Raw genomic sequence first — 13,741 nt, 5'->3', positions numbered from 1 at the left:
TAGTACAATTCTCCTGCTGCACTTTGTTTCAAACTCCAGTGTTTTCATCATATACTTACTTTTACTGAAGCTCTCCAGAATCAGCATGCATAATGTTACAGCACTTCACAGTATGTTTACTAAAATTAAATGTGTAGTGAAACTGCAACAATTGTGTAATCTTAGAATATTTTAGACCTCATAAGCTTGGTGTTTTGTCTGTCATGTCATTGTTTTTACAGGTAATATCACTATGCAGTCTTTTATTGTACCTCAGTGACTCAGTTAAACTTTCAAGAACCTTTAACATATAAAAGGTCTGGATTTTCCCAAACATACCATAGTACCATTTAATGATAAAAATGTAATAGAGGTCTCCTGCAGCTATCACAAAAGACGGCATGTGCCTTACTTAAACTGTATATTTGTGACTGCAGACAAGAGATTTAAAAAAAACAAGAGAGACAACGAAACAAATATGTACTGACATGCTGGGCTCGTTGTTTTTAATTCTGAAGATTACTAGTCAGGAGGGCTACTCTCCTGAACCCTCTTTGATGTACTTGTGTTTCAACTGCTCATTGCACCATTCAAACTGCTGAAAGCGTTTCTTTGGCTGCCATTAAGCTTCTATGAGCAGCTAGGGAAAATGAAACAAGCCTACTGCAAAACCTGAGCACGCTAAATACAGCTTGGGTTGGTAGGTGCCCCAGATGTTGCTCATTAAAACTGGTTTTGCCTCAAAATCCATCCATCGTGTCAGCATGTAGTATTCCTTCTGTTTTAGTTTTGTTGAGGACCTTCCAACACAAGCAGTTAATCCAAAATCTCTGTGACACGTGAATTTCAACATTTATGGAAAGGATAGATTGATACTCACTGTAAAGGTGACAGGCTGACTTACAGAAAGGCACGACAAAAAGACTGGCTTGAGCAGCTTTTTGTTGTGCCTGTCTGCAATACAAAATGTCATCTTTATATTGAGTAGCAATCTATCCTGTCCATAATTGTTGATATTCAACCTGGACTTTCCACAGTTTCATTTTGCATAACACACAAAATTCAGTCACGCTGGATGGTGGACAGTAAATCAGTGTCCGAGTTCACACCTGTCGCAAGCAAGCCACAAGCTAGGTTCACCAAATGCATACCCAGCCAATACTACAGAGTTCCCATTTGCTGCTTGCCATTTGGCTCAACCCAGCAGGCACATGCGATTTATTGAATGCTACTGATGAGATGACCATTAATCATCTAAAACAGTGATACATTTTTATTCTTTAGCAGAGTATATACTATATGTGACAGGTTAAAAGTGTGTACCAGACCAGCAGTTGAACATGGATGTGCGAATTTTGCATCAATGTACAACCAATTATACCATCCAAATATATCTCATCTCTCAGGAGAGAGATATTTGTATTGCAATGCCTGCAAAATCGGGGTCTCATGGTTCAAGTTCTGGTCTGAAACACAGTTTTAACTTACCACAAAAGCATACACATACACGAACTACTTTAATTTGCAGTTTACAAATATTATTGCTCATACAAATAAAACAAGTTGTGTAGTGGGCACATAAACTATAATTTTACAAAATGCAAGCAACCTACAAACTGATGAAATGGCAGTTTGATGTGACTACACATCCAATGGCAAACTGATAAACTCAGCTTTAAAATATTTCCAACTACAAATTGAAAAATAAAGTTTAAGTAGTGCAGTTCTATACAACACCTGTAACACATACCAAGTTTCCTCATTCAGCTAGCATAAAGCAGTAAAGGTTCTTTCTAAAAATTATATAAATCTTTTATGATTCTACTCCTAATACACCATGCCATAAGCAAATGCATTCTTAACATGTTACCAGTATACTTCAGGAGTCAATGACAGACCATTCGCAATCATGAATGAAGATTTTAAAACCTAAACTGAAAGAAAGAGATCCAAATAAATTGTTCTGAAAAGCTACTTTGCAATCATTAAAGTGTTTCAGTCAAGCTGGAAAGTTCCCAAACATTAGAAAATATTTATAGTTTTCCTGATACATAATAAATGAATATTTTATATTTTACCTGTTTTTCATCTGTCAAAGTTTCACATGTTTTTGCTGTTTTAGCTGGACGTATCTCTTCATTGGCTGACTTGGTCATATTCGATGAAACATTTGCTGTGGTCTCACATGGGTCCCTATTCTCCTCATCTTGTGTTATACAGCCATTGTTCTGTAAAAGTAATATGTGCAGTTACTGTAAGTATATAATGACACTAGTGAGCCTGGTCAACTATTACAACAGTGAACTATTTAAAGTAACTGTTTCCTATAGTTATGTCCTTTGACCAGTAAGTCTCTGCAAACAGTAGCTTTTCTTTCGATCATTCTTGCTCAAGTTACTGCCCATACTCTTGCTACAACCAAATAGTTCGCGAAAACTGACAGAGATGATAACTTTAGACAGAAAAGTATTGAAAGCTTGCTCTAATTAAATAAATCCATTACTACTGCAATCAATAACATAAGGAATATTTTGTGACAAACTAACAAGGCTCCAACAATACCCACAAATAGAAGAGGCAATGAGAACAGTGTCTAAGAATAGATTACATTCTCGTTTTCAGGCTTCATCTGGTTAGAAGCCTCTCAGTACACTTTCTGTAATGTGTTGCCTAAACATAAAGGCATATATGACCTCAAAATATTTGGTCGACTTAAAAAAAAAAAAACAAGTATTATACTGTTGTCTATTTTGATGACCTCTGATAGTAAATACTAAAACTCTAACAAAAAAAAAAAAAAAAAAAAAAAAAAAAAAAAAAAAAAAAAAAAAAAAAAAAAAAAAAAAAAAAAAATTACGTAAAATACAGGACATCTGCAACATTGCTCACTTGACTTCTGTTGCAAAAGAACATGACTATCATTGGGTCACAATCCTGCAGTCACACTGTAACCAATCATGATGCTTAATAATGAACTTGGCATGCCATGATTAAACTAATTAAGCATCTGTTGTCAAATATCTGAACATTGTTTCCTGTATATTTTGAAAATAAAAGTCCACTGAATATCTGTATTTTGGTTTTTAATTCCTATATTAATTACAAAGTGAAATCTCCATGATCAGGTTTTCTAAGTTTGATTTGAAGCTTTTCTAAGTTTCCACTCCGAAATATGTAGGGGGGGGGGGGGGGGGGGAACCAGACAGAGGGCATGCTTTTATTAATAAAATACATAAATTTTGTTGTTTCTGTGTGCTATGTGAAAACATTAGCAATTCATTAAAAATTGAATTTTCCATTCTTCAGTCAACCTTCTTGGCATTTGCACTCTTAGGACACTGGAGTCCTAAGTGTGTAGTCCCAAGACTACATAGAATGTGCAAGCAGACGCAGTTGGCACTGTCGTCAAGTACCTAGATTATGTATTTTAAAGATGATGATATGTGTGCTTTGCATATGTCACATATATTGTTAGCACTCAAATAATGTCAGACAACGTGGTAAGCCTCAGTTAATCGGTGTACATGTGACAGCATGTCCACTAGTATATTGCAAAATGCATAAAAATGTGATTTTCCGGTGCTTATACGTTGGTGATGGAAAAAGACCGGGTCAAGTGTTCTGGACAGTCCCTGGACTAGGGACCATTTACATATCCAACAGGGTCAAAGTATGAATATTACACACTTCCTCCTGCTTAGGCAAATGGAGAAAATCAGTTGGTTCTTTTTGCACCTGACGTGGTCTATGCTGAGTCTTAAGAGGCTTATGGAGTTCATGGGTAGTTCGTTATAATACCCCACAAATAGTTTTTTTAAACAAATTTTTTGTACCAAAACTGAGCCATGGATTCCAAGATGGCTACTCACAGCAAATGGCTGAAATTTTTACAATATATTCTCAACATCCTGATCTTGAACAGCCTTGAAAATGTTTACATTTCCTGCAAACAAATTTTCAAAGTTATCTTACACATGTATGTAAAATACACACACAAAATCCGGTGTGAGGCAAAAATCCAAATAATAAATAACCACAGAACAAACTTCTAAATTTTAACATTATATTCTATAGACATTTATCTGGAAGTGCTATCTTCTGGTTTTCAAAAATCTTTATCTGTTATTGAGAAACTCCCCCAAACAGTGTTATTGGGTACCAAAATAGAGATGCAGATTCCAAGACAGCTACAAACAGCAAACTGCTGAAATTTTTACGGTATACTCCTAAATCCTAATCTTTAACAACCTTCAAAATTTTCTGGATATGTTTAACAGTTTACAACATAAAGAGGTTTGAAATTAACCTGCTTGCACCCATAAAACGTGCACTTAAAAACCCACTGTGAGGCAAAAACATATTTTATAAAGTGACGTAGCATGGAGAAATATGCTGTAAAGTGTCTCTGTTATCATCACAAGTATTTAGGGAACCCAATGTTTTAGTTCTGAAGCACATGCAAAATTTTTGTGCATGTAAAATCTAGTCTGAGGTGTAAAATTAGTGTTGTGTTATTTCAATTTCACATAAGTAAACTATCAAAATTTTACTGATACATAAAGTTCTTTTCATGTGAATGACAGTGAAAAGAAGGGAAACAGCAGAAAAAAGGCTTCTATTGAAGGCCAAAACAGGCAAATATACTCCTGTTTAAAAGACTGACTGAAAAGTTGAATACCAGCTGCATGATCCAACTTCCTCAGCACTTTTAAAAATTTTCCCAAAAATTCTGGCATGTGAACGTATTCATGCTTTTTTTATGCTGAGAGAGAAGGAGACAGTGGCAGTGGGAAAGAGATGGACAAGTAATAAATACTAGAAGATGGTAGACAGTGGTAGTGGTATAGAAAGAGCGAAGGAGATAGTGGCAGTGTGAGAGAAAGAGAGGGACACAGTGGCAGTGGAACATAGTTGACAGTGACAGAACAGTGGTTGGAAATAGAGCGAAGAAGACAGTGCCAGTGGGAGATGAAGAGAGAGACAAAGCTAACAAGGAAGAATCAAACAATGGAAAATCCAGAATGGAATGTGATAATATTATAAAAAGGATAGTTGTTACCATACAGTGGAGATGCTGCGTCAGAAATAGGCACAACAAAAACACTGTCAGAAAGTGAGCTTTTGGCCAACAAAGCCTTCGTCGAAGATAGAAAAACAAACAAACAAACAAACACACAAACACACACGCACACACACACACACACACACACACACACACACACACGGTCGCATGCACGCACAAGCAACTCACACACACCTGATCACAGTCCCTGGCAGCTGAAGCCAGATTGCGAGCAGCACGGAATGATGGGTGGAGCAACTGGGTGGTGGGAGTAAGGAGGAAGCTGGGGCAGGGAGTAGGAGGTAGGAGGGATAGCTTGGTAGGGGTGGGGGATAGTAAAGTAGTAAAGTACAGCGTGTGGGAGCGTGTAGGGCCGAGGTGGAGAGAGGGTAGGGCAGCTATGCGTAGTCGAGACGTTAAACGGAGGATGGGGAGAGTGGGGGTGGTGGAAAAGGAGAGAAGTAAAAAGACAGGGTGCATGGCTGTGTAGCGCTGGAATGGAAAAAGGGAAGGGGGCTGGATGGGTAAGGATAATGACTAACAAGGTTGAGGCCAGGAAGGCTATGGAAATGTAGGCTGTTGCTGGAAAGGTTACAAATGGCACAGGTTGTGAAGCAGTCACTGAAATGAATGTCGTGTTGGATGGTATGCTCAGCAAAGGAGTGGTCCAGCTGTTTCTTGGCCACAGTTTGTCAGTGGCCATTCATGCAGACAGACAGCTTGTAGATCACATGACTGGCTTCACAGGTAGCCCTACCTGTGAATTTGGCGTTTTATATACCATAATACCCATTATGGGGATGGCCACTTCTATAATTGATATTTATGGCAAATCATTATTCCTGACCGAGCTCCAGAGGTTCAGAATTACCCTACTTATGCATGTAACACATCTGAACATTTTTCCAGTCTGAGGTGTAAATGTAGTTTAACTGATGTAGTGAACTCATGGCAAGAATTCTGGGGTAATAACAAGGGTCCTGAAGTCACCAAACTATGTTTTTAGGCAGCATTTTTTCCACTAATAAAAATTTGTGACACAATGTCTCTGTGTAACTGGCATTTCACACCTGGTCTCACCTGTTGGCGTATGCACCTTGCAAAAAATTATTTTGGCATACTAAATTCTTTGTACTTGCAAATCAAACACTACATTTTTTTAATATGCTGTAGATGTAGGCTAAAAATATGGTACATTTTTGCAGAAAGTAGTGTAAAGTGAACTTGTGTTGGAATGGAAGTCCTGCACTCACGTTAAACTAGAGGGAGCATCAGTTTTGTGGTGTGGTCACTTTACCACTTTACATTGCACTCTGTATACTGCTTTGAAACCTTGTTCCTCTGATGGTGGTTTAATTTTTTTTTTAATTTGACTTAGGATTCCATTTTTTGTATTTGGATGGCACAAACAGCGATTCCCAATTCTATGTTCTGTGTTAACCTTACATTATGCATACTTATTTGTTGTTTGTATGTGGCATAGTATACAAATAAACTGCTGAAACTTAACTGCCCTATAGAATTTGTTTTATATAAGCAACATATTACACTGTAGCAGGGAAAAGAAAGAAATCAGCAGAAAAATGCTGCTGTTGGAGTATAAAAAGGCAAATATGTTCTTCTTTAAGAGATTCTACGGACAAATTGGGAAACAGCTGCCTCAATCTTCATTGCCCCTTCTTCACCAAAAACTTTCGGATGTGAGCGTATTGTGATTTTTTGTGCTTATAGAGAGTAACAGAGAGAGAGAGAGTGATGGTGGAAGAGAGAGGAGACAACGATGTTGAGAGAGTGATGGTGGAAGAGAGAGGAGACAACGATGTTGAGAGAGAGAAAGTGGCAGTGAAAGTGATAGGGAGATAAACACAACAGCAGTTGGAGCCCAAGAGAGGGGAGCTAGTGATGATCAGTGAGAGACAGGGCAGTAAAAGAGCATACCAACCTAAAGATTCTTGATCTAGGCCTCAAAACTCCAAGCAAACCCAGAGTTGCCACAAGTTTCCCCACGTGAAATTTCCTGATTTCCTGACAAGTTTTAGCATTTTTCCCTGACAAATTTTGAGATCTCAAGGGTAAGTTAAGACATAAGTGGACAACCTGTTGTTGCAAAAAAGGTTCAAATGGCTCTAAGCACGATGGGACTTAACATCTGAGGTCATTAGTCCCCTAGACTTAGAACTACTTAAACCTAACTAACCTAAGGACATCACACACATCCATGCCCGAGGCAGGATTCGAACCTGCGACTGTAGCAGCAGCGCAGTTCTGGACAGAAGCGCCTAGAACCGCTTGGCCACAGCAGCCGGCCTTGTCTTTGCAGCTGTCATACAAGAAACAATAGTGCAAACAAGGAAATAGATATATTTTAAAAAAAGAAAGAAAGAAACCCTTGCAAGCAGATGGTATTTCTTGACGTGAGCAAAAGTCTTAAGCACTAACATCAACATCTTTTGTAATGAACTGTTTTTAGGTATACGGTATGTGTGTTTCATTAAGACCACTGATGTTATGTTATTTCGATAAAACGAAACATATTTGGTGAAAAAAATATGCATTTCCTTGGAGTGTGTAAACCAGGGCTTCACAACATACGTGCTCGCGGAGCAAGCTGTGAGCAGCAAGGCGCGAGTATGGAGCAGCGCGAGCACGCTACCCCCACTACCGGACCAGAGGGAAGAGTGGGGAGAGTCACGTGGGGCACACAACAGCTGCCGCCAGTCAATGTAAATCCGCGGCCACCTGCAGGGATATCACTCACGAATTATTACTGCGACAAATGAAACAAATAAAGGAGATTCTACAGGTGCCACATAATTTTATTAGCTTAGTGTATGCCTCTACATTCGTATTAATTTGTGAACTGTTACACAATAAAAGGTGTCACTGAAGTGTGTGATTCTCGGTTATCTTGTACTTTTTGTCCTTTACAATTGTGTTTATGTTCGGAGTAATTGTTCTCGTGCACTGTAGGCGCAGCGTGCAGTTTAAATTTCGATCAGACAATGCGTTTCTCATGCGCGTCTTGTTACATTTCATTGCAGAGAACAGTTGTTCACATACATACGTGGAACCTAACACTGATATTATTGTAGCCGCCAGTTTGTGCAAACGAGGAACTCTATCCTGAGAGAAGTGTCTGTAGAATTACAAAATGTTTTTCTGGTTCTGAAATTTGTCTCTATTCTCTGTCACACTGCAGGTCAATAATTTCTAGTTGCCACTGAGGACGAATCTTTTCAATATTCGCTGAATATGGAGAGGCGAACAGATCAAAATCTCTGTCTAGTGCTGTCAGATCTTGAAAGTGTTGATCAAATTCTTCCTTAAAGGCAATTAAACTATGTGAATGACGTTCACAGTCTTTGTGAACATCTTTCATGGAAGATAATTTAGGAAAATGAGCTAGATTTCCTGTTTCCAGCTGACTCACACAAAGTGTCAATTTCATTTTAAAAGCTTGTATTCGATCTATGAAATGAGTAATTAGCAGATCTTTACCTTGTAGTGAAATGTTCAAAGCATTCAGATGGCTAGTTAAATCTGTTAAGAACGCGAGATCACATTTCCATGAAGGCTCTTTCAATTCAGGAACACACATGTTATTTATTTCCATGAACACATTTATCTCATCTAATAGGCAAAAAAATCGATTTAATAATTCGCCACGACTAAGCCAGCGGACCTCGCTGTAATAAGGCAGGCTACCATACTGGCTTTCTACACCCCCAAGAAAGATTTTAAATTGGCTGTGTTGTAGCCCATGCTTCCTTATATAATTGGTTGTACGCACAACAACAACCATAATATTTTTTAGAGTGACACTCTTTGCACATAAATTTTCCTGGTGGATCACACAGTGAACACCCTTTATTTCATTCAGCACGTTCAGTTTTTGCATTTTCTCCTTCAACAGCGCAACGAAACCTGATATTTTCTCTGTCATCGCTGGTGCACCGTTTGTAGACACTGAAACTAACGAATTCCACGACAATCCTATATTTTCAACACATTCTTCAACACTACTTAATATATCACCTCCGGTTGTAGTGTTCTTCATGGCTACTACATCGAGGAGCTCTTCCCTCACCTGAAGATCTCTATTAACACCTCTAATAAATATGGCAAGCTGCGCTGTTCCAGTGATAACAACACTTTCGTCCGGAGCTAGAGAATACGCCATAAAATCTTTACAGATATTTGCAAGCTGGCTCTGGACGTCGTCTGCCATGTCCTGTATGCGACGCATTATGGTCATGTTAGATAATGGCACAATCCGAAACTGTTCAACTTGAGATGGACACATGTTCCGCTGCAACTACCAAACATTCTTTTATTAAATCGCCATCAGTGAAGGGGCGCAGGGATTTTGCTAAAAGCAAAGCAATTTTGTAACTCACTCTGAGAGCTGCCTCAGTTGATTTTTATTTGTCGTCCAGATCTTCTTCGGGTAGCTTCCTTTTAAGTTTAATAACTTCCTGTCCACGATCTGGTCCATCACATTTTCCACTTCCGTAGTCTTTCGCGTGGTACGACATATAATGTCGCTGCAAATTAAATTTCCTGAAAGAATTCAGTGTTTTGTGACATACTAAACATTTTGCAACACCATCTTTTTCTGTGAACAGATACAATTCCTCCCAATGGGGGTTGAACTGCGAAAGCATGGTTGGGGTTACACAACGGCGACTTGACATGATTCTTAACCAGCGCAATGACTGTTAGAGCTGATCGTAGTACTTTAAACGTTACACAGTCGGCGCGAATTCAATAGGCACGCTGCGGCCCTATTCATACATGCGCGCGCATTTCCCCTTCCACCCTACTCCACCACCTTGCACCTGCTCGCGAGCACGTGCCTGAGCAGACGCGAGTACTCGCGCTCAAAACCGGCCAGTTGTTAAGCCCTGGTGTAAACCAACACTGTAAGTGACTGCCAATTAAATGTTGGTTCTACTATGGTTGTTATTGTCAGTTATTATCCATTGTGTTATATCTATTATTTTACAGGTATTGTGTGATTTTTCTTTTGAGAAATGTATGAGGACACAGCATACAAACTGCCAGTGATTGGCACAATTTTCTTCTTCTTACCGTCCATACTTTCTAACATATAAACTACTTTTTAAGTGATAAAATGTACTAGAATGAATAAAAGTCTATAAAATGCCACGCTGTACAACGTACTGGCAGTGAGACAGTCGCAATTCCTGAAATCCGTCGCCCATGGCCTCTGGCCTGCTGTGGAGCACCGAAATTCTGGGTCCATGGGCAACACATCAAAATCAGTTGCATTACGCCACACAAAAACAGACCTGGCCTGCAGGCAGATTAGTGAGACTAGATCCAACAGGCACATCAGTGGGAACCGAATGGCTTCAGATCAGCAGGCCTGATCCATTACAGATACCCACAGAAATGGTCTGTGTCTTGGTCCATCAAAGAAATCCACTCGTGTGGCCAATTATTCACGACCCACAGGTAGCATGTTGATGAAATGAGACCACGGTGATCAACCCAAGCAACAGATAACTTGTTCAAATACTCTGAGAACCAATAATAATGAGGAAGGTAGCAACTACTGTAAAGATGATTGCTGAGCCGCAGGCAGGCATGTAGAAAAGACAATTACACACTCACAGCTAAATTTTCAGCCATAGCTTTTGTCACAAAACAAGCGCACCCATTCACACAATCACTCAGACACAAGTCGTGCACACATGATCGCCGTCTCCAGCCTATGCATCTACAGTCTCTGTGAGTCAGATCCAAACATACCATTCCGCATGCCTCTCTGCCTCTTGTCAGCTGCTCTAGGCTAGTGGCAGGAGGTGGTGGCAGCACTCACTGCAAGCTGAGGAAAGTGGTAGGAAGGAGAAGCAGTAAGAATGAGGGAGTAGGGAAGCAGTGCGTGTACCAGTGACAATACATGACACCTCAGTAAACAATCAATTTCATCTACTGAGACAAAAATAAGATTTTCCTAATTTTTTTTCCCCTTTTTTTTCTCTTTTCAAATTTCCCTGACGTGTTGGAAATTCCCTGACTTCCAGAACCTGTGGCAACCCTGAAACCCTCCCCAAGGACATGTGTGGTGAAGAGACAATGGTGCTTGAAGAGAAAAACAAGCAGAATGTAAGCAAGAAAGAGAGAGACACTGTCAATGAAAGAGAAAAAGAATGGAATAAGGACAATGACAGTGTGACACAGAAAGTGGCAGAGAAGGAAACAGTGGTAAGGAAGAGTGACACAAAGGGTGAAGCAGTGACAATGGGACAGACGGACAAGAGAATGAGTCAATGGGAGAAAAAGATGACAGTGGTATAAAGAGATATATATATAAAAGACAGTGGCAGGAGAGGGAGATGTTGAGCATGGAGGCTTAACTACAAAGAGAAACCAGGTAAAAGGATTTAGAATGTTCTGTGTTAAAAGAGTAACAATACAATCGCATGCCAAAATTTTTGGTGAAGAAGGTGGAACGATGACTGAGGCATCTGGTTCCCCACTTTTCCTTCAGTGACTTAAGAGGAACATATTCGCCTTTTTGTGCTCCAACAGGAGCATTTTCTTGCTGATAGAAATACATATTAAAATATAAACCAATTTTTTTTGTCATCTTGTTTCTTGTATTTGCCAATATAAGGAAAAATTACATACACACTCAAAGTGCTGGTCAAATAAATACAATGTGAATCACGAGGAACCTACAAGATCTAATAAACACACACAAACTGTCACATAACACATCAGGAATGTAAAATTGGTGATTTCACCAGCATAATTACACACCGCTTACAACCAAACCATACAAGCAACAAAACAACAGTCAATATTAATGCTTCTGCAGAAACAGTTCTCAGAATTTTCACTGGCTAATATACTATACAACTTCACTGGCTAACATGACAGGCTGAAAAGTAATGAAGGGCTAAGTAGAAGAGAAACAAGAAACGTAGAATGGTATAAATAAGAAGACAGCAGAAAAAATGGATTGGAGGGGGAGATGGAAAACAAGAGAAAAGGGAGAAAAGAAGAAACAGCATTTATTAAATAAGGACATGTTACTGATGAACAAAATATAAATGGAAGGGGTGGAGGGCTGTTAATAGCACTTAAGTTTAGGCAGGGACTGAAATGAGAGAATATGTTGGGAGAGAAGCAAGTTTCTATCTCCAGGATATGGGAAACTACTACTAGGTGGGATGAATCAATTCCCCTTATTGTGCAACAGGCACTCTGGTCCCTTGAGTAATGCAGCAGAGCATGCTAAGCGACAGGGTAACGGGTGTCCGCATGAAGGACAGTTTTGCTGTCATACATGCATACACAATACGTTTGCCAGTGGTCATTCCTACACAGAAAGCTGTGCAATGAAAATGTCAGTTTACCAACAATATGCATCGTTTCACATGTTGCTCTGTCTTTGATGATGTAGGATTTACCAGTGATGGGGCTGAAGTAAATAGTGACTGGCAGGTGCATGGATTAAGTATTACAGTGGGAATGATTTAAGACTTAGCAACCTAGGAGTAGATACAAAGATCTGGGAATGTCATGTTGTCTGACAAAGATGTTTTAGAGATTAGGAGGGTGTCTGAAGGCAACAGTGGAGGGTGTGAGAACAATGCCAAGTTAAGATGATCTCATTCTATGGATTGAGTTGAGAATGTCATAGTCTAGATGGAGTAATGCATGTTGCCACCTGATGTCTGGGTGGTACTGGTTGACAAGGAGTGTGCTTTTGAGTTTTTTGGAGGTGAGAGCTATATTTGTCAAGCAGTGAGAGGAAGATGCTGCTGAGTTGAGTAGGCACAGGTAGTGTAGGGTACCAGCCAGATGCATTGCACGCATTCCGTACATGCATGAGCCGCTTGGCTGACAGCGCTGGCAAGTATTCAGCCAGGGCAGTATGGTCATGTACACCACTGCCTGACTGCCTGTGTATCAGCTGTTTGGCCACACCTGCTCACCTGTGCCCATAGGCTGGAACAGCCCATTCTACAGCATTACTCAAGGGACCTAAGTACCTGTTACAAAATATGGATGATATCCATCCCGTCTAGTGGTAATTTTCCTGAACTACGGAGTCGGGAACTTTTTCTCTGACATTGTCCAAGCACAGTATTTAATACGTATCTAATTGTGTACCACAGACGTGTATATAGACTCTTTGGCCTAGCTGTCAGTTCAATGTTTACTTTTTGTGACAACAGTGTCCAGTGTGACACGGAAATAACATCATTCAACATCTGACAGGTGTAACATGTACACATAACGACCTCTATTCTGTTAGGTAGAGGAGATGTCACATTGTTTCGTAATTGTGTACACGTGGTTATAATTAGCTTTTGAATATTTACACGGTTCTGTGTTGCCTAGATCAACATCAATTTTGACACCATAGAGAATTTATAATTGACATGCATGCCATTTGATTTAAAGGCATATATTATATAAGTAAACTTACGTTTCCATTGTTATGCATACAAATGATTTTGTGTTGCACAAATTGATATGCAGGCAACTGTTTGTTTCTCCTCTGTATCAATGCCCCTGACTATGAGCTCTATGCCTGACTACTGCTATGGAAATCTAACATTTCATGTGCAGTTCGTGGTGTTAACAAGATGTCTTTTACCTCCAAAATATTCTTGCATCTTGACACCAATCTAGACATATGTTTTGTTAACAACTCCCTCC

The 13,741-nt window shown here is 39.6% G+C and overlaps 1 protein-coding gene across 2 annotated transcripts in view; it reads right to left on the bottom strand.

Moving 5' to 3' along the window:
- Positions 1 to 13,741, bottom strand: part of LOC124794820 (putative protein tag-52) — a 141,335-nt gene that overhangs the window by 29,503 nt on the left and 98,091 nt on the right. For both annotated transcript variants that reach the window (XM_047258478.1, XM_047258479.1), the window contains one exon: positions 2,058 to 2,207. In XM_047258478.1, the coding sequence (XP_047114434.1) occupies positions 2,058 to 2,207 (150 nt within the window). The remainder of the gene's footprint in view (positions 1 to 2,057; positions 2,208 to 13,741) is intronic.

This window comes from Schistocerca piceifrons, chromosome 4, assembly GCF_021461385.2.
Source record: "Schistocerca piceifrons isolate TAMUIC-IGC-003096 chromosome 4, iqSchPice1.1, whole genome shotgun sequence".
Lineage (NCBI taxonomy): Eukaryota > Metazoa > Arthropoda > Insecta > Orthoptera > Acrididae > Schistocerca > Schistocerca piceifrons.
The sequence above is the reverse complement of the archived record's forward strand: the minus strand, read 5'-3'. Positions and strand labels throughout refer to the sequence as shown.